Source organism: Danio rerio, chromosome 13 (genome assembly GCF_052040795.2).
Source record: "Danio rerio strain M-AB ecotype USA chromosome 13, GRCz13ab, whole genome shotgun sequence".
NCBI classification, from domain to species: Eukaryota; Metazoa; Chordata; class Actinopteri; order Cypriniformes; family Danionidae; genus Danio; species Danio rerio.
Genome location: NC_141033.1, coordinates 22,485,035 through 22,503,768, shown reverse-complemented (window position 1 = coordinate 22,503,768; position 18,734 = coordinate 22,485,035). Strand labels below are relative to the sequence as shown.

Here is an 18,734-nt window from a genome sequence, read left to right as displayed (position 1 = left end):
AAATGAAATAGTTTGTGGACATTACAGAAGAGTTTGGCTTCAGCACAGCCAGCACAATTACATCTATTGTGCTTCTTCATCAGTCGGCTTTATTAATAGTGTGTGGTTGGTGAGGTTAATGCATCCTTGCATTCTCAGCAAGCTTATCTTACAAAATTCTAAGAAGCATATACATTACAGAGAAAGCAATAGTGTAATTTACTCATAATGTGTGTGCTATTTAATTGCAACTTTCAAATTAAACGAATGAAGTGTGAATACCTGAAAAATGTGACAAAGAACTGCACCAGGTCCATGATGCTGCTGTGCTGGGAGAAGGATATCTGAGAGAAAAAAAGAAGAAAATATATTAGATTATTACTATTCCAGCAAAATGTCACAAAAATAAAGCCCAAATCTATTTATAAAGGGACATATCATATTGTGACACATTTGTTGCCTGGATGTCTCCTAAAAAGCTTTATTTATACTAACATAATAGAAGAAGATGTGGCTTATGTTAGAAACAAAACACATGAGTTTGCAGTGCATTTTAAATGGCTTAATTCGATGCATTTTTTTAATCACCAAATGGCTTCGTTTTTAAAGGAAAAAAGTAGCAAGCTATGAAAACTGGGCTAGGTGACAAAAAAATAAACTACTATTGAATCATGTTTAAAAGCTTTTTAAAAAACAGATGGCCTGTAATAAACTTGACATATAATTTAATCAAGCGTTCATGTTGTTGATCTAATTTAACTTGAATTTGTTCTGCACCGTACTCTGCAAACTTTCTGTAGAATAATAAATGCTTCTAATCAAAATATTTTTTCCTTGACATGTAAGTAGTTTTATTACATATTCATGGCATATTAATTTCTACAACTTGGCAGGGTTCCTTAGAAAACAAGCTGCCTGCATTTGCTCACATATAATATTTCACGTTCATTTCCCAATATTGCATTTTCCGAAAGACTCCGAGGCACCAAAGCACAAGATTTTTTCAGAAAGAAACAGCTTGCTTGCTTATCTGCATTGTAGAGTATTGTAATCCACATAATAGCAAGCAATTATAAGTAAACTAATTATGCAGTAAAACATTTATTCATTTCATTACTGAGACACTAGGCGAAGAGAACTAACAATGGTAGCACAATATTGAAGCTGCTGTCAAACCCCTTATTAAAAGTAGCATATCTCAAATTTAACGGGCTACTGAATTGAATAACTATGAGCACATTTAGAACATTGTTCTTGATCAATTAAATGATGCTACAAAAATAACCAAACATTTACCTACAGTAACAATTGCACTTTCTATTGTATAAAATACTTTGGCTTAATACCACAAGTGTAGAAGGGAAGTTTTCTGGTTGTTGTAGTTTTACAGTATTGTGTTGTTGTTGTTGTTGTTGTTGTTGCTGTTGTTGTTTTCTCCCAGGGTCAGTATAATTAATAATAAAAGGTGAATTTGACAACATTCATTCATTCTTTTCGGCTTAGTCCCTTTTGTAATCTAGTGTCGCCACATCAGAATGAACCGCCAACTTATCCAGCATGTTTTTATGCACCGGATGCCCTTTTAGCCGCAACCCATCCCTGGGAAATATCCACACACACTTATTCACACTCATTCACTACGGACAATTTAGCCTACCCAATTCACATGTACCGCATGTCTTTGAACTGTGGGGGAAACTGGAGCACCCGGAGGAAACCCAAACGAACGGAGGGAGAACATGCAAACTCCACACAGAAACACCCACTGACCCAGCCGAGGCTCGAACCAGTGACTTTCCTGCAGTGAGGCGACAGCACTACCTACTGCACCACTGCTTTACCCAATTTGACAACATATTTCCCCAAAATATTGGAAAATACTATTTTGTTTTTTTATTCTGTGATGAAAGTAGCATGACTGATTTCACAAGAAATCTAAGAAGAAAAAAAAGAAAAAAAGAAAAAGGCAAAAAAGAAAAAGAAATGAAGAAAAAAAAAAGAAAAAAGGAAAAGAAAAATAATTGAAAAAGAAAATGAAAGAAGAAAAAGACGGAAAGAAGAATGAAGAAAAAGAAAAAAAAAGGAAAAAGAAAAGAAACAAAAAGAAAAAGAAAAGGAAAAAAAGAAGGAAAAAGAAATATAATAATCATTTAGAAACGTTGCAATAAATAATAACATAATAAAAAAAAAACTTTTTTGTAATTTTTTTATTATTAAACATATTTTACTTTGTGCATTAACATAATGGCTTCCAATTTTGCACAAATAAATAAATAAACAAACAAACTCATTATACTATGTACATACGGTGGACGCAAGAGTCTAGAATCCACTAGGACTGAATGTCTGTTATGGCTAATTCATTACATTACATAACACGTGCCGATACATAATTATCCAGTATTTAAAATCACTGGAGCTCAGTAGATTATCATTTCTCCCTTTCCTCACTTACGTAATCAGTACAATCATCTCAGTCTGTTATAAAATGCATTTGATTTTTCAACTGTTGCAGTCAGCCTCACAAATAAGATCCTTGGTTCCTGTCCATTCACTGATTACTTCAGCTACAAGACCAAATCATTTGCCTTTTCAATATCTGAGGCCACTCACATCGATTGCTTATGAGAATCCAATAAATAATTCTCCCAACTAAACCTATCTAAATCTAAATCCACACTCCGTCTCCATCAAAAATAAAGAAATAAATAAAACAAAAATCGACCATCTGATAAAAGAAAATGTCATTTTGTGATTGATTTGTAAATGTCAGATGTTATCAGAATGATTTATTTTTCAAGAAGTGGCGTGCTTTAAAAAGTTCAGCCGACAACGTGTGTTTACTTAGTTTGAATGAGTTTTGGACTTTGGGCTAGTTTTTTTTTTAGAGGACGCACTGTTATTGACTGCAAAAACAGGCAGCAATATAGCTTTTCTAAAGCTTTTCTCGAGGTCCAGAGTTTTTTATTTTTATTTTATTTTTTTTTTTTAATTAACAGTTAATTTGTTGTTGAATTTAACAAAAAAGATATTAATTCATTAATTTTCCTTTGGCTTAGACCCTGATTATCAGAGGTTCCAACAGCGCAATGAACCACCAACTATTCTGGCATATGTTTTATGCAGTGGATGCCCTTCCAGTCACAACCCAGTACTGAGAAACATCCATATTCTCATTCACACACACACATACACTAGCTATTTTTCCATCCAAAGATGTGAATTAACTTTATGCGCAAAACCGGATTATCGGATAAAAGATGTGCAAATAGAGCAGTGTTTCTATCCAATGAGTCAAAGCGAACAAAATTGTAACATCTGGCGCCAAATATCAACAGTAAAAACGGAATTTGCTGCAATAAGAGAAGCGGTGTAAACCTTTTATTTTTATTTAATAAATGACTTGCACCTCAGAAGGCAATCCTGACACACAGTGAACGTGCGGTGGTGTTTGAAGGCGTCAGAAATGGAGCACAGACGCTCTTGATTCGGTAGGTCATTAATAATGTAATAACACTAATACTGAAACGGTTAAAGCATTTCAGAATGACCAAAACAACATTTCAGATGTTTTATAATGTACTCAGCCTACTAGTTTGTCCATTCACACATATTTTTATCATCACATGATCTCTTATAACAAAATCACATGACCTTTTTAATGTGCATACTCAAATTTGTTTAGTAAAAGTGTTTTCATCTCAGTTTGTGCGCATCTTTTCTTATCGAATAAAAAGTTTATCCTACTCAGTTATGCGCGTATGTTTTTATGCACATTTTCAAAAGTGATGCGCATCTTGGCGTTTCCCTCAACCATTTTTTAATGCACACATTCAAACCAAGCAACCGTCTTGCTGTCAGGCGACTGTGCTAACCACTGACCCACCGTAATAAAGGCTTAATACATTATTAATTTCATTTTTATTTAAATTTTTATGTGCATAGTAGAATAGGCAAGACAAGTTAACACTTTGACAATTCAAAGTGCTTTAAATAAAACAAGAATAAAAAAGACAAGTTTAAGAACATAAAAAAAACAATAAAAGTGATTTAAAACAGATTAAAATGAGTTAAAACAGGTTATAAAATAATGAAAAAGAAAAAGAAAAACATAATAGTATGATCTGTCGGACGTATGACAGTGCTCATTAAGAAAAGGCACAGCTAAACAGATGTGTTATCAGTCTCAATTTGAATGTGCCTAGTGTTGGAGCAATACAACAAATTGCAATTGGACTAATGAAATAAAAAACTACAAGACCACGAAAGCCAAGCAACAACAACAAAAAAGAATTTAAATGATCATTAGATGTAGCACTACATGGACATCGGAAATATAAGATCTGTGCAAAAATATTTAAGACCTAGAACAGCGAATTTAAGACTTTTTAAGGTCAATTATTTTTTTTTAATTTTAGACTTTTATTATTGATGTTGCTTTTGGACTGTTTTCAAACAATTTTGTTCATGGCAGCAGCATTTCTAGCAGATCAAGGAGGTGAAATGTTGTTATTTCCTCAAAAAATGTTAACTGGTAAAAAAAAAATATATATATATATATTAATCATTCATTTATTCATTCATTTGTTTTCTTTTAAGCTTAGTCCCTTTATTAATTTGGCGTCAACATATCCAGCATTTGTTTTATGCAGCGGAAACCCTTCCAGCTGCAAGCCAACACAGGGAAACACCCATACACTCTTACAATCGCACACATACACTATGGCCAATTTAGTGGACCCGGAGGAAACCCACGCAAACATGGGGAGAACATGCAAACTCCACACAGAAATGCCAACTGACCCAGCCAGGGGTCGAACCAGCGACACTCTTGATGTGAGGTGATTGTGCTACCCACTACACCACCGTGACGGCCAAAAAAATTAAATAATTGAAATTTGAATGGGATCTATAATATAAAAGAGTTTTGGGACAGTAAAATGGGTGGACTGAATTACTTTTATTCAGCACAACACATAGAAAGGCAACTACGCACATACAAACACTTTATATGTGTACTCAGGCAGTACACAGGGCCAAATATGAGAGCTGCATGTAAAAAGCATGTGTTCATCTGTACCCGGAAGGACAACCAGTGATCAAGAATTGTGACTAACACATCAATTTGCTTTTATATATAGATGGAAGAATGGAGCATTAGGATAGATTGAGAGGAGCGGATGGAGAAGTGTGTGTGTGTGTGTGTGTGTGTGTGTGAGTGTGTGCACGCAGGTGGAAGTGAGGGGGTTGGCCAGCCCTTAAGTGATTTACTGGCATTTGCTTTTTGCAGTGAAAGTGCATGACAATCAAAAACTGAAAGAAAGAAAGTGTTGAGAAAAGCTGATTTCTCCTGCCAGAGGGACTGGCCATTAAGCGGGTCAGGCTGGTGGCTGGAGCTCGTACCTTTTACTCAAGTGCTCTTGACTCCTCCTCATTCCTAAATTCAGCTCTTTACAGTAAATAGAATGCTGGATTGAAAGCAGTAATGCTCAAATTCAGACAATCAGCATCAGAAAATGTCAACCTTGCTGGCTCTTTTCTTTTTTATTTGCAATGCTAGAATGATAAACAATGCTCTCCTTTTATTTTCTCAAACAATAGAGGTGTGAACCTATACTGGTCTTACGGTTCGGTTACGATTATCATGCCTTCGATTCGGTTAAATTTGATATCTCGGTGCATCACGGTGCATTGACGATGCTTTCTATATACAGTGTTATATTTTAGGGGGAGGCTATAACAAGCTGTCTGTATAAACACACAGACACACAGCACCACACTGTCTCTCATTCAAACACATACACAAACATAGAAAGCAACAAACAAACAAACACACACACACACACACACACACACACACTTAAGCCCTCGCAACAGGCAGAGCTTGCGCTGAGCGGAGCAGAAAAACGAAAAAAAAGAAGCACTTTTCATTTGCTTATGGTGCCTATGCCACGAGCCGGCCCTGAGTTGCCTGAGTGTTTATAATACTTGCGCTTACCTCCTTCGCGACAGAGCGCATAGGAGATAAATGATGGCAGTACATAATAACAGGTTATGATTATTACTGAACCGATACAGAATTGTCCGCGTCTTCGCGGTGCACCCCTATCAAACTATTTAATAAAAATATATGATTGTTTATTATAAAACATTTACAATGTAATTCATTTTCCCCTCATTTCTTGCAGCAAAGACTTTTTTTATCTAATCACAATATAATTTAATTGAGGCTTTCTTATATAAAAAAAAAAAAACATTAAACTCTTTCTTTAATATAATTTCTTCAATATCATGTTGTAGTGTTGTCACAATACTGGAATTTCTGTCAGTACTCAAACTTAAAAAAAGGTCTATTTGAACAACATTAAGCACCCTCTTAAACTCCTCTGATTAGCCGTTGTGTATCATTTAGATAAGTCGATGTAACAGCGAATTGCTAGTATGACAGCATATAGACAGACTGGCTGATCTACATGGCTTTGCAATTTTCCAGGGTCCCAGTATTTGTGTTTGCATTCAGTAAACAGTGGTCAAGTGCAGTGAACTGATGAACTTTACGTCACACCAATCACAGTCATTTCTGTTGAGCATGTGAACACAATGGGCAATCACTTAAGTACAGTATACTCTCAACATCGCTCAAATGTTAGCAAGTAATAGACGTTTTCAAAAAATGTTGTATCGATTGGTACCAAAATACTAGTATCATGACAACACTTTTACACCTAGTATTAATGTCTCGTTTCTACTGGATGGTACAGTATGGTACTGATTAGCACCTAGGCGTGGTGTATGACAGAAAGTTGCAGTTGCAAATAAATGCAATATATGCGGACACTTGCAGCCTCTTACAGTCTCCGATATGATACAATTACAGAATAACTACACAATATACATTTCAGACTTATCTGGCTTCAAAAACAACACAAAACATACAGTGAGTGTATACCTCTCATCTGTAGCTTTACTCTTCACCAGCACATATGTATTGTTAACATATGGTTAGAAAGTAATGAGTGACCACAAGCTCTCTGGAGAAAGTGAAACCACTCGCACTTTTAGACGGCCTTGTAAATAACAATAGAACACCGAGTAGATTCTGCTCTTCTTCTTGGCTTTGTGGCTGTTCATCAAGATGATGACAAGGTTTGTTTGAGATCAGATCGACCATGACTTGCTATTATATGTATATATTATAATGGTGTAATGTCTCAACTGTAAATTTAAAAATGGTGCTTCCTTTGTTTTCATTCTCCTGCTTGTGCACGTGCTAGTGACGTTTCTCTGTAAACCAAAAGCGTTTAGCTGTGCATCTAGCTCTGCCTTTTGGTTCCTTTATGTTATGTTATGTTGTGTACCCTTTGGAAAGGGTACCCAAAAAGTGGTATATTTTGACTGGATACAGCAATAAAAGTTTACTGAACTGTACCGCACCATATGTACCACTCAGTGGAAACGGACCATAAGATACATTTGTTGATCTAATCACCAGCTGACAACACTCAAAGTTTTAGTTGACCTACAACCTTACAATGAAAATTATGTTGTTAATTACTCACCCTCATATTGTTACAATCACTTCAGACAATTGATCAACTTCGAAAAGTGTTATATTGCCCATAGTAAACGCGCTCACTGATCTGATATGGATATAACTTCAACAAACAAAGTTATTTTTACAGTTATTTGGGGGCACAAACATGTTATTCGAGCACATATGATAATAGTTGAACCACAGAAGTGATATAAAATGTTTTGGTTCCTTTTTTTTATTGTCCCTGGATACTTGCTGCCTTTGGAGGATAAGAGAGCTTTCAGTTTTATTTTGTGCTACAAAGATGAATGAAGGTCTCAGGCGATTGTAAAAACACAAGTGAGTAATACAAAGCATAATTATCATATTTGGTTAAACTAACCCTTTAATAAAATGTGTAAGCAGGATCTAAAATCCCCGAGCACAGCAGATTATTGGCTACAACAATGTATCATAGCATCTTCTAGATGATTGCAGACATACAGTTTTAGATAGCCTGTTGTCTCCTTGTCAATTAAAATAATAAAAACCCTAACAAGCTCAAGTTTTTTTCTTAATGTCTTTGTCCACCGTCAGCATATTTCTCCCCAACTCACTCCAGCTTCTGGCTAATAACCCTGACTTCGCCTCCTCCATTAAAGAGCTCTTTGAGGATATAAAAGAACATTACGGGTATGCTAGCTAGCAGATTCCAAGCTCTCGCCTTTTCCCTGACCTTGTAGATTTTCAATATATAAAGAAGAGTTTTAACGATCTGAAAATGGTGATTGATGGTCAGGCTTGCGATTTTAGGCCCAAAGTCCAATAAAGTAGAATTAAGTTGGTCTATGAACACGTCTCTGTTAATGTCAGACCTCTGGTTATCAGAGCCGTATCAGCTGCACTCAAGGTAACTACACCATCATATTTCATTGCATATGAGCGAGGGGAGGCGGTAGAAAGATTTTCAGTACATATGCTTTTATACTGTCTTTTATGTCATTTATTTACAATGATCAAACTGAAATTTACTATGCAGAGTAGAATCAAATGTCTGCCAGTCGCAAAGAGTATGTATGGTATTGACTTGACATGTTGGACAAGCTGTTTATTACTGTTAAGTGCTGCAGTTATGTGATTTCTGCAAACCATACAAGTATTTAACCACATTATTCAGGTAAAAAGAGCACTAAAGGAGGTAAAAGACAAATAACTTTAGCTCCTTCTCACACAAACTATAAAGTAGAGGTCAGCATAAATTTCCGAATGAAGCGAGGGAGCGGTCGGTAACTAGTTTAATTTTGGACGGTAGCGGGCAGTCTAGCAATATTGCTCCCGACTCCCAAACGAGCGAGCACGCGTATGTATGTGTGTAAATGAGATACCACGATGCTGTGTTTAGCTCGTTTGTTGCTGTGTGTGTGTGTGTGTGTGTGTGTGTGTGTGTGTGTGTGAGTGTGTGTGCAAATGAGAGGTGTTTGTGTGTGTTTGTGTGCACAAATGAGAGAGAGAGAGCTTTGTCTGTGTGTGTGTGTGTGCTTGCCTGCTTGGTGCTTGTGTGTGTGTTTGTTTATACAGAAAGCTTGTTATAGGCTGTCTGGCATCTGTGTGTGTAGCTGGGTGGTTTTCTGTTTTGTCCCCCAGCGGTCGGGTTTGGGCTAAAACCTAGCGGGAGTGGGTGGGAGCGGGATTCAAAATTTAGCCCCGGGCAGATCTCTACTATAAAGGGCTTATTTTAGCATGATTCCTCGCACAATACTATATCATGACATCAAACTACTGAGAAATGTGCAACAAGCAACCAATTTGTAGCCACATGTCACTATGTGTGATAGTGAAAAACTGATATTGCTTGTAGCCCCTCCAGAGAACATCTCAACTTAAAAGTACATCAGTAGCAAAGACATTTCAGTAATGGCATATATGTAGGTAGAGTTAGTGTAGCAATGGTCAAAGTTAAGAGGAAAAAAAAACAGCTACTGAGAACTCATTCACTCATTTTCCTTCGGCTTATTCCCTTTATTCATATGGAGTTGACACAGCGGAAAGAACCTCCAACGTATCCAGCATATGTTTTAAACAGCGAATGCACTTCCAGATTCAGCCCAGTAATGGGAAACACACATACACTCTCACATTCACACTACTGCCAATTTGGTTTTATCAATTCACCTATACTGCATGTATTTAGAGTGTAGGGAAGCACCCGGAGGAAACCCACATGAAAATGGAGAGATCATGCAAACTCTACACAGAAACGGCAACTGACTCAGGGGCTCGAACCAGTGACCTTCTTCTTGTGAGGAGACAGTTCTAACCACTGAACCACACCATGTCGCCTACTGGGAACTCAAAATATTAAATTTAATCAGAAATTAAACAACAAAACAAAAAAGGCTATTTGTCAATGTTACAATCACAGTTCTGCCCAGGACTTATTTTCTAATATTTTCTATAGGAACTAGTTTTAGAACCAAACCTTTATTATCTTGTTTTTCATCTTTGGACAGGACACCCAGGCAACTTAAAAAGTGTGTTGGACAGTAAGAGGAGTTTGTGGAACACTGTAATAGATGTCAGGGATTACAGAAGCTGACCACATTACCATATTTTTTTTTTCTTTTGACAAGATAAAAGAGTGGTAACATCCAAGGCCAGCCCCAAAAAAATATCAAACGCATTGATTTAAGTATACATTAGTGACCAATTATTTTAAAATGCTCCACTACACAACTAATTTACATTTAACTGCAGTCCAATGAAATGGAAAGGAACAGTTTGGCTGCAAATTGAAGTAGTGATATAGTTTCAAGAAGAGGATTTTGAACGTAGGCTGAGGGATAACCTGACCTAACCTAAAATAAAAAAAACCTAAAATTTAAAAATAAAATAGTAAAATATGCAAAGTAAACAATTGGTATTTAAAATAACTGCTGGAAATTAAGCACATTATGTTGAAACTACAAACAACATAAAGTCAGAATTATTAGCCCCCCTGAATTATTAAACCCGCTGTTTATTATTTTTCCCCCAATTTCTGTTTACCAGAGAGAAGATTTTTTTTTAACACATTTCTAAACATAATAGTTTTAATAACTCATTTCTAATAACTTATATATTTTATCTTTGCAATAATGACAGTAAATAATGTCAATTAGATATTTTTCAAGACACATCTATATAGCTTAAAGTGACATTTAAAGGCTTAACTAAGTTAATTAGGTTAACTAGGCTGGTTAGGGTAATTAGGCCAGTTATTGTATAACGATGGTTTGTTCTGTAGACTATCAAAAAAAAATATAGCCTAAAGGGGCTAATAATTTTAACCTTAAAATGTTTTTTTTTTTTTTTTTTTTTAATCAAAATTGCTTTTATTCTTGCCGAAATTAATTAAATAAGACTTTTTCCAGAAGAAAAAAAAAATATTATCAGGCATACTGTAAAAATTTTCTTGCTTTGGTAAACATTATTTGGGAAAAAATCAAAGGGGGGCTAATAACTCTGAGATATATATATATATATATATATATATATATATATATATATATATATATATATATATATATATATATATATATATATATATATATATATATATATATATATATATATATATATATGAAGTCAGAATTATTAGCCCCTTTTGATATTTTTTTTCTTTTTTAAATATTCCCCAAATGATTTTTAACAGAGCAGAGAAATTATCATAGTATGTCTGATAATTTTTTTTTTCTTCTGGAGAAAGTCTTATTTGTTTTATTTCAGCTAGATTAAAAGCAGTTTTCAATTAAAAAAGAAAAAAACATTTTTGGGACAAAATTATTAACCCCTTTAAGTTTTTTTTTTTTCGATAATCTACAGAACAAACCATGATTATACAATATCTTGCATAATTACCCTAACCTGCCTAGTTCACCTTATTAACCTAGTTAAGCCTTTAAATGTCACTTTAAGCTGTATAGATGTGTCTTGAAAAATATCTAGTCAAATATTATTTACTGTCATCATGGAAAAGATAAAATAAATCAGTTATTAGAAATTAGTTTTTAAAACTATTATGGTTAGAAATGTGCTGAAACAATCTGCCCTCAATTAAACAGAAATTGGGGAAAAAAATAAACAGGGGGGCTAATAATTCTGACTTCAACTGTATATATATATTTTCTTGTTCTTGGTTGCAGTTGTTTTCTGTTTCAAACTCCCCAAATCCAAACATTTTTTTTTACTATTGTAATACTATAATAATATAAATCTAATATGAAATTTAACAAGAAAGTGAACAGGTGAAAATTGTTATGCAGAAGCACATCAGAGACCATCTGGAGAGCTCATGAGAATTAGTGTTTAGTGATGTTAGAGTGTCCACCACTACCTCATAATTGTACAAAGATCAAAAGCTGAAGTGAAGTGATTATTGAGTGCATGTGCTTTTAAAAGTTCAATTCTATCTATGAGGAGCAAGAACCAGTCTAACCAAGAGGTCAGACAAAACACAAAGTCACAGAGAGCCCCTGAGGCCTTCAGATACAAGCAAAGAGGGCTGTTAAATGAATATACAGCTATTCTCAGGAGAATATCAAGAGCTGAGGTGAAGGCAGGACATTGCTAATATCAACACTGGTCACTGAACAACAAGCTGCTGCAGTGAATAATAATAATATAATAATAATAATAATAATAATAAAGTTTGTTTGTTTGTGGTTGAATGTAATTCAAACAGTAAAGATATACTATTAATTAGCAATCTGGGATCGGACATTTTTTATTATGGTTTTGAAGACTTCTCTTCACCTCACTAAGGTTTTCTTTTTTTTTTTTTTGGCATTTATTTGATCAAAACACAATAAAATAGTTATACATTGAAACACCATTTACATTTAAATAATAGATGATTTATATTGCAAGTAGAGGCCAAGATCAAAGGGTAGGGGGAAGGGTGCAGTTAAAAAAGTTAACTAGATTTGATGGTCTCTGTAGCACACCATTTGACAAACCTGAATTTACACACATGCAGATATCATCAGCACAAACAACACACTGTACAAACATTCAGTGAGACTAACACATGCTCTGGAATTTAAAATACTCCTCCTAGACAATTCAATCAAATCTCTCAGCTTGAAGACAAGACATTGACAATGCTAACTTTACAGTATATTTTTGATATCTCGAACAGGGGTGCGTTTTCTAAACAACGACGTAACTCATGGCTGAACTATCTTAGTAGGATGCATTGTTTGGGAAAAGAACAATGTTATGACAAGTGTTTCCTAAAATGCAGTTTTTCTGTCGCAGATGCATCGCTTGAGCCATGTTAGTTATAACATAAAACGCCCGTAATGGCGCTCTAAACGGGGTGGAGTAACTACTTGTTTAGAGAGAAAAAACACATAATTTGTGCAAATGTTATCGTTTTTTCATATGCATTTATTCATTAATCCACGTATGGGGATTTTGTTCAGAAAGCCAATCGTATGAAAGAATATATAACGGGCCAATTAAATGCCAAATGAATTGGCAGCAGAAGCTTGTGCACCTGATGCTTGTTGCAATCAATTCAGCATATAAGCACAGGAAAAGCAAGACAACGCTACTCTTTTAAGCTAAAGAGACTGATACTCACTGCTAAGGAACAATCATTATGGCTTTTACTTTAGTAACCAGAGCATTCCCCTTCGGATGGGGAACTTCAATGCTATAAGTGGATCCACGTATTGGGAAATGTCTGGAAAACGCCATAATGACTGCACCTTACCTTCGCCTCCAATGAGAGGATAGCCAGGCATAGTGTGAGCGTTCCTGCATCATATACAGGTGCGGTCTTCCAACGTGATCCCTGGCTCTTACTTATCCCACTTCAAAGAAGATTTACGGATTTAGATATATTTTTCGGGAGTCGCAAGCGTCTAGATGATTTCTAGCAATTTAATATGACAGTACGTTGGGAAAGTGTGGAGTCCCGATAGGGAGGACGCTGCATATAATAAGATGGTTAGCAGAGAGGGAAGACACGGGTCCGCCTGTGAGGGGGGACTGCACCGTGGCTGAATAAGCATATGGGATCGCCTAGTGGGGATCACGCATAGCGGGCATCTATACCCAAAACGCGGGCTGACCAGCGGGCAGATCTACAATGTTATGGTCCAGCGAGTGACTCCTCCACTGAGTCAGCTCTGGGGGCCTTGGAGGAATCTGCAGGGCTCACCTAAGCAGGGAAATTTACTGACAGAGTGAATAAGCGCACGTATTTCCGTATTAGGGAGAGTGGTGCAGCAAGCGTGTTTCAACACCTTAACCGAGTTGTTTCCTCAATCACCAAGAGTTACCTAATACCCCTGAGGAAACCGGCTCCACTTGCATATTGCAAAACCTTGCAAATGTTTTAGGTGTCGCCCAGCCCGCAGCTCTACAGATGTCTGTTAGAGAGGTCTCTGTTTCAATACGGTACTGAGTGCGGTCCAGATAATTCGCAAAGCGTGAACTGGACAAAGTAAAGAAAGGGCTGGGTCTGCCTTCTCCAGGGGCAGCGCTCGCAGGCTCACTACCTGGACTTTCAACAGTGTGATAGGAACCTTGGGCACACATCCCGGGTGGGGTCTCAGGATAACCTGAGAGTAAGCCAGGCACGAGTCACTGACCGAAAATGCCTGCAGGTCCCCGAACCTCTTAATCGAGCTGTCTACAGGGACAGAAATCTTAAAGATACTGAGTCTAGTGGCTCTAAGGGTTCTGTACGCAGGCTCGTGAGAGTGAGGGCAAGATCCCAAGAGAGCATGTGAGGGGGGTGGGGTGAATTAATTCGCCAAGCGCCTCTGAGGAACCGAATGATGAGCTTATGCTTTCCCACAGTGCTGCCAGCCACTGCGCCATGATGAGCGGAGGGCGACAGCCTGCTATCCAGCTTCTCTTGGAGGAAAGAAAGCACAACGCTGATCTGGCAATTTCGGGGGTTTTCTCTGCGAGAGATGCACCATTCAGTGAATAGACTCCACTTCAGGGCGTAGGCGCGCCTCGTGGAGGGGGCTAGCCTGAGTGATGGTATTAACCACTGCAATCGGTAGGTTACCTAAGTCTTCTTCGCGTCTAAGGACCACACGTGGAGGTTCCAAAAATCGGGGCGAGGGTGCCAGATGGTGCCTTGTCCCTGAGAGAGTAGGTCCTCTCTCAAAGGGATCTGCCAGGGGAGGGCCATCGCGAGGAGAGAGAGCTCTGACATCCAGGTTCGATTGGGCCAGAGGGGCGCAACCAGCAAAACCTGCTCCTCGTCCTTCCTGATCTTGCACAGTAACTGCACGAGCAGGCTCACTGGGGGAAACGCATATTTGCGCATGCCCCGAGACCAGCTGTGGGCCAGTGCATCCGTGCATCCGTGCACGTGCTGCTGCTCCAGCACCGGAAAAAAAACAGTGGAGATCGAGGAACAATGCCAACAGCTCCAGGCGAATGATATGTCAAAGCAACTGGGTTCCTTTCTATAGAGCCGCAGCTGCATGCCCGCAACACACAGCCCCCCAGCCCGTGCTGGAAGCATCTGTTGAAACAACAACATGATTGGATGCCTTTCCTAGAGGCACTCTGGCCTGTTGGAACGAGGGGTTGTTCCAAGGGCTGAGTGCTTGATGCACAGCGCAGTAACAATGACTCGGTGTGTGCCCGCGTGCTATGCACGTCTGGGGACTCGATCGTGAAGCCAGTGCTGAAGTGGTCTCATATAGAGTAATCCGCAGCCGCTGTCACACCACTCGGACGACATATGCCTCAGGAGCCTCTGAAAGTATTTCAGTGGGACCAGTATTTGGCTGTTGAACTCTCTCAGACAGTTCAGCATTAGCTAAGAGCGCTCTTCGGAGAGGCGGAGACCCTCTGCGAGCTTGGTGAGGCACCCTCCACGAGCTTGGTGAAGACCTGCGGAGAAAGAGAGAGCCCGATGGGTAGGACTTTGTATTGCCAAGCTCGACTTTTAAACGCAAAAATCAGATTTTTTTTAAGTGACGTGGCGTGGAATAATGGAGACATGGAAGTACGTGTCCTTCAGGTCTATCGCTGCAGACCAATCCTAAAGACGAACGCACCAGAGGATGTGCTTCTGCGTGAGCATTCTGAACAGCAGCTTGTGCAGACAGCGGTTCTAATCGCGTAGATCTAGGATTGGCCGCGATTGGCCTTTTTGGGCACGATAAGGTACGGACTGTAAAACTGGCTCTCCATCTCGGCTGGAAGGACCATTTCGATTGCATCCTTCACCAGGAATACAGCAATCTCCTCTTGCAAGACAGGGGCGGACAGGGGGCTGACCGTGGTGAAATACACACCTGTGAATCTAGGGGGTCGTTCCGCGAACTGAAACGCGTAGCCGAGTTTGATTGTGCATATGAGCCACCACTAAGGGCTGTCCCGTGCTAACCAGGCAGGCAGAGCCCTCGCTAATTGACTCATCGCTACAATTGCTGACGTACCAGCAGTGGGGCAGCGCGGAGTGGGTGTGCTGATCCGGGAAGCGAAATGGTGCCGCGAAAGAGCCGGAAGCGAGAGATTCACTCTCCCCTCTCACTCAAACTCTGGAGGGGAAGTTCGAGGGGTGGTAGAAAGGAGGCGGAGGCGCGTGCGGGGCAGCTCTCGTAGGCAGGTGCCTTCGGCGAGTCGCAGCAGAGTTGGATGGCTCGGCGGGCGGAGCGGGCTTACGGTCCCGCCGATAGGTGACTTTACCTATCGCATCAGACTGCTCTCTCACCGCCTTGAATTCCTGGGTGAATTCACCAACTGTGTCGCCGAACAGGCCAGCTTTGGATATGGGGGAGTCAAGAAAGCAGAGTTTGTTGACTTTGTCGCATATCTGCCAGGTTTAGCCAGAGGTGGTGCTCCTGAACCACTAATGTGAACATAGTCCTCCCCAACACACATGCAGTGGACTTAATGGTTCGAAGAGCATAGTCGTTTGCGGTGCGGAGCTTGCGTAGCAAGCTTGGGTTGGACCCACCCTCGTGCAGCTGGGCCAGCGCCTTCACTTGGAAACGCTGGTAGGTGGACATGGCGTGCAAGGCAGAATCAGCCTGGCTCGCAGCCTTGTAAGCTCTGGCTCCGAGGGAGGCAGATAACTTACAGGCTTTGGACGTGTGACGAGGCGGACCCTGCCAAGAAAAGGTGCCATGCGGACAAACATTGTTCGCAATGTCACGCTCGACCTGAGAAATTGCTTCATACCCCCTGGCTGCTCCACCGACAAGAGTGGTGAGGGTGGAGGGACACTCAGCATGGGCAGAAAAAGGTGCTCTCCAAGACTGAGCGAGCCTACTGTGCACCTCCCGGAATAGGGATGAGAGGGGATGAGAAGGGGATGAGAGGCTTTGAAGGCTTGGCCCTCTTGTCCTCTATGTAGCACCCATCTAGTCGGTCCGGCCGCAAGCTGGGGGATAAAACATCTCCAACCCCACGGCCGAAGCAGCCTGAGAAAGCACGGCTAACATGTCCGTTTCAGGATCCGTTTTAACAGCGCTCACCTGCCCGGAGGGGGCGAGCGGGTCTGAATCCTCGTCCCGGGTGTCATCGAATGTAAAGGCTACCAACTGGTTAGACGGATCGCTTCCTCCGCTCGAAGCTTGGATGGAGCGCTTGGAGGAGCGGGAGGTCCACTGACCCGGAGGCAACGGATAATCTCCCACTGCAACCCTCAGATCTGCCCGAGTGCCCGATGCAGTGCAGGGGACAGCTGAGGTAGTTTGCCCTTAACTGTGCAACAGTCATGATCTTAACTGTGCAACAGTCATGGCATGCAACGCAGTGCTTGTGACCATCATCCGGGTACAGGAAACCACCAAATCCAGAAATGCTCGGTCAGAGCGCCATCCTGAAAAGAGTTGCTCTTCTTGTTGCTCTTTTTGTGAAATTTGCAACTTTATACGCACCGCTCTGGAGGACTTGACCCAAAGAACGCCAGGCAAGGGAGAAGCCTAGCTCGACCGTCTGTCACTGCGTGTACACACTCTGAACCAGGAGACCGCCTTTTTCGTTCGCTCGAAATCGCTGGTTATTAGCAGGAGGAACCCTCTTTGACTCTCTCAGAAGGCTGTTGTAACGAATATGGCCGACCAGACATAAACATTTTGGGTTTTTTTCCACAACCAGCCAACTTTGCCCAGAGAAGGCTCGAAGCCTGATTCCAAGGTATTTACAACCCAAAGGAATGTGTCATGCAGTACTAAGCACAGGAATGACTTACAAAGGACTAATTAAACTGCTTGTTTAACACTGTTTTCATATGAACTTTACTCTTTATGTTTAATCATATGTTTTGCAAAGTTTCCCTTTCTCTTGTATTAATATTTTTGGTTTTAATACCCCTGCATATAATGTTTTAACTGTTCCTAGGCTAAACAACCTCTTATACTGTTCAAGTTTGGACTTTTTGAAAAGCTTACTCGCTGTACAAATTGATCGTTGACATTTTATTTTAATATGAGTGCAACATATTAATGTTCTAAGAGACTTTAACATTTTTGTCCCGATTTACATAAAATTTGCCTATGCAAATTATTCTGCCTCGGACAAAGACCCATAAATTTAATATTCCAGGAAGTTAGCTTCTAATTGGTCAACTTTCCATGGAGGGTGAATTCGAACCTGCCCTATAAAGTTGAAGACCAAGCTAAACTTTTATTCGCTTGGGAACTCTCTCTGTTTAAACGTTCTTAGGGGCTCTCTGTTTAAACTCTCCTGGGAGCTCCCCCTCTCTCTCCCAACTCCAAGCAACCCCCCTCTCTGCTCTGAACCACATTGTTTTGAACTTTCATCAACCCTCGGCAACTTCCTTAGAGACTCAGAAACCTCCAAGAAAGCAGGCAGAAACCCAGACAGAAAGGGGTTAATCGCACCATGCTCGGACATTTCCCTGTTCAGAAACTTTTACGGCGTCAACCAATAAAGGATCAGCCAACCAACCACGTGCTCAACAACGGGAGCTCAGACATCACGAACAGACCGCAAGTATCACCTTTCTCCCAACATCTAAACTGGTGTGACCTAAATTAACCCTAAAGAGACAATAGAAGGGGTATGTTAAATTTGACTACGTTTGGTTGGTTGGTTTGTTCTTACAAACTCAGGTTTTCCCATCATTACATCTTCTCAACCTCTTCACGTTGCTCTTTCCTATGCTTGTATGAATGTGTGTTTGTGTTAGGTGTTAGTTTCTGTTAGATTAGTCAATAAAGTCTACTTTTGTATAAAGAAAGGTGCCTGTGTATAT

The 18,734-nt window shown here is 39.7% G+C and overlaps 1 protein-coding gene across 3 annotated transcripts in view; it reads right to left on the bottom strand.

The window, feature by feature from the left end:
- atrnl1a (attractin like 1a) overlaps positions 1-18,734 on the bottom strand; it is a 465,931-nt gene that overhangs the window by 189,165 nt on the left and 258,032 nt on the right. For 2 of the 3 annotated variants that reach the window (XR_015505851.1, XM_087279119.1), the window contains exon 26: positions 262-323. Coding sequence is in view for 1 of the 3 variants with exons in the window: in XM_087279119.1 (XP_087135245.1) it covers positions 262-323 (62 nt within the window). In the remaining 2 variants the exon portion in view is untranslated. Of the gene's footprint in view, positions 1-261; positions 324-2,970; positions 3,114-18,734 lie in introns of those variants that run through there. The other variant, XR_015505852.1, reaches the window with a different exon arrangement.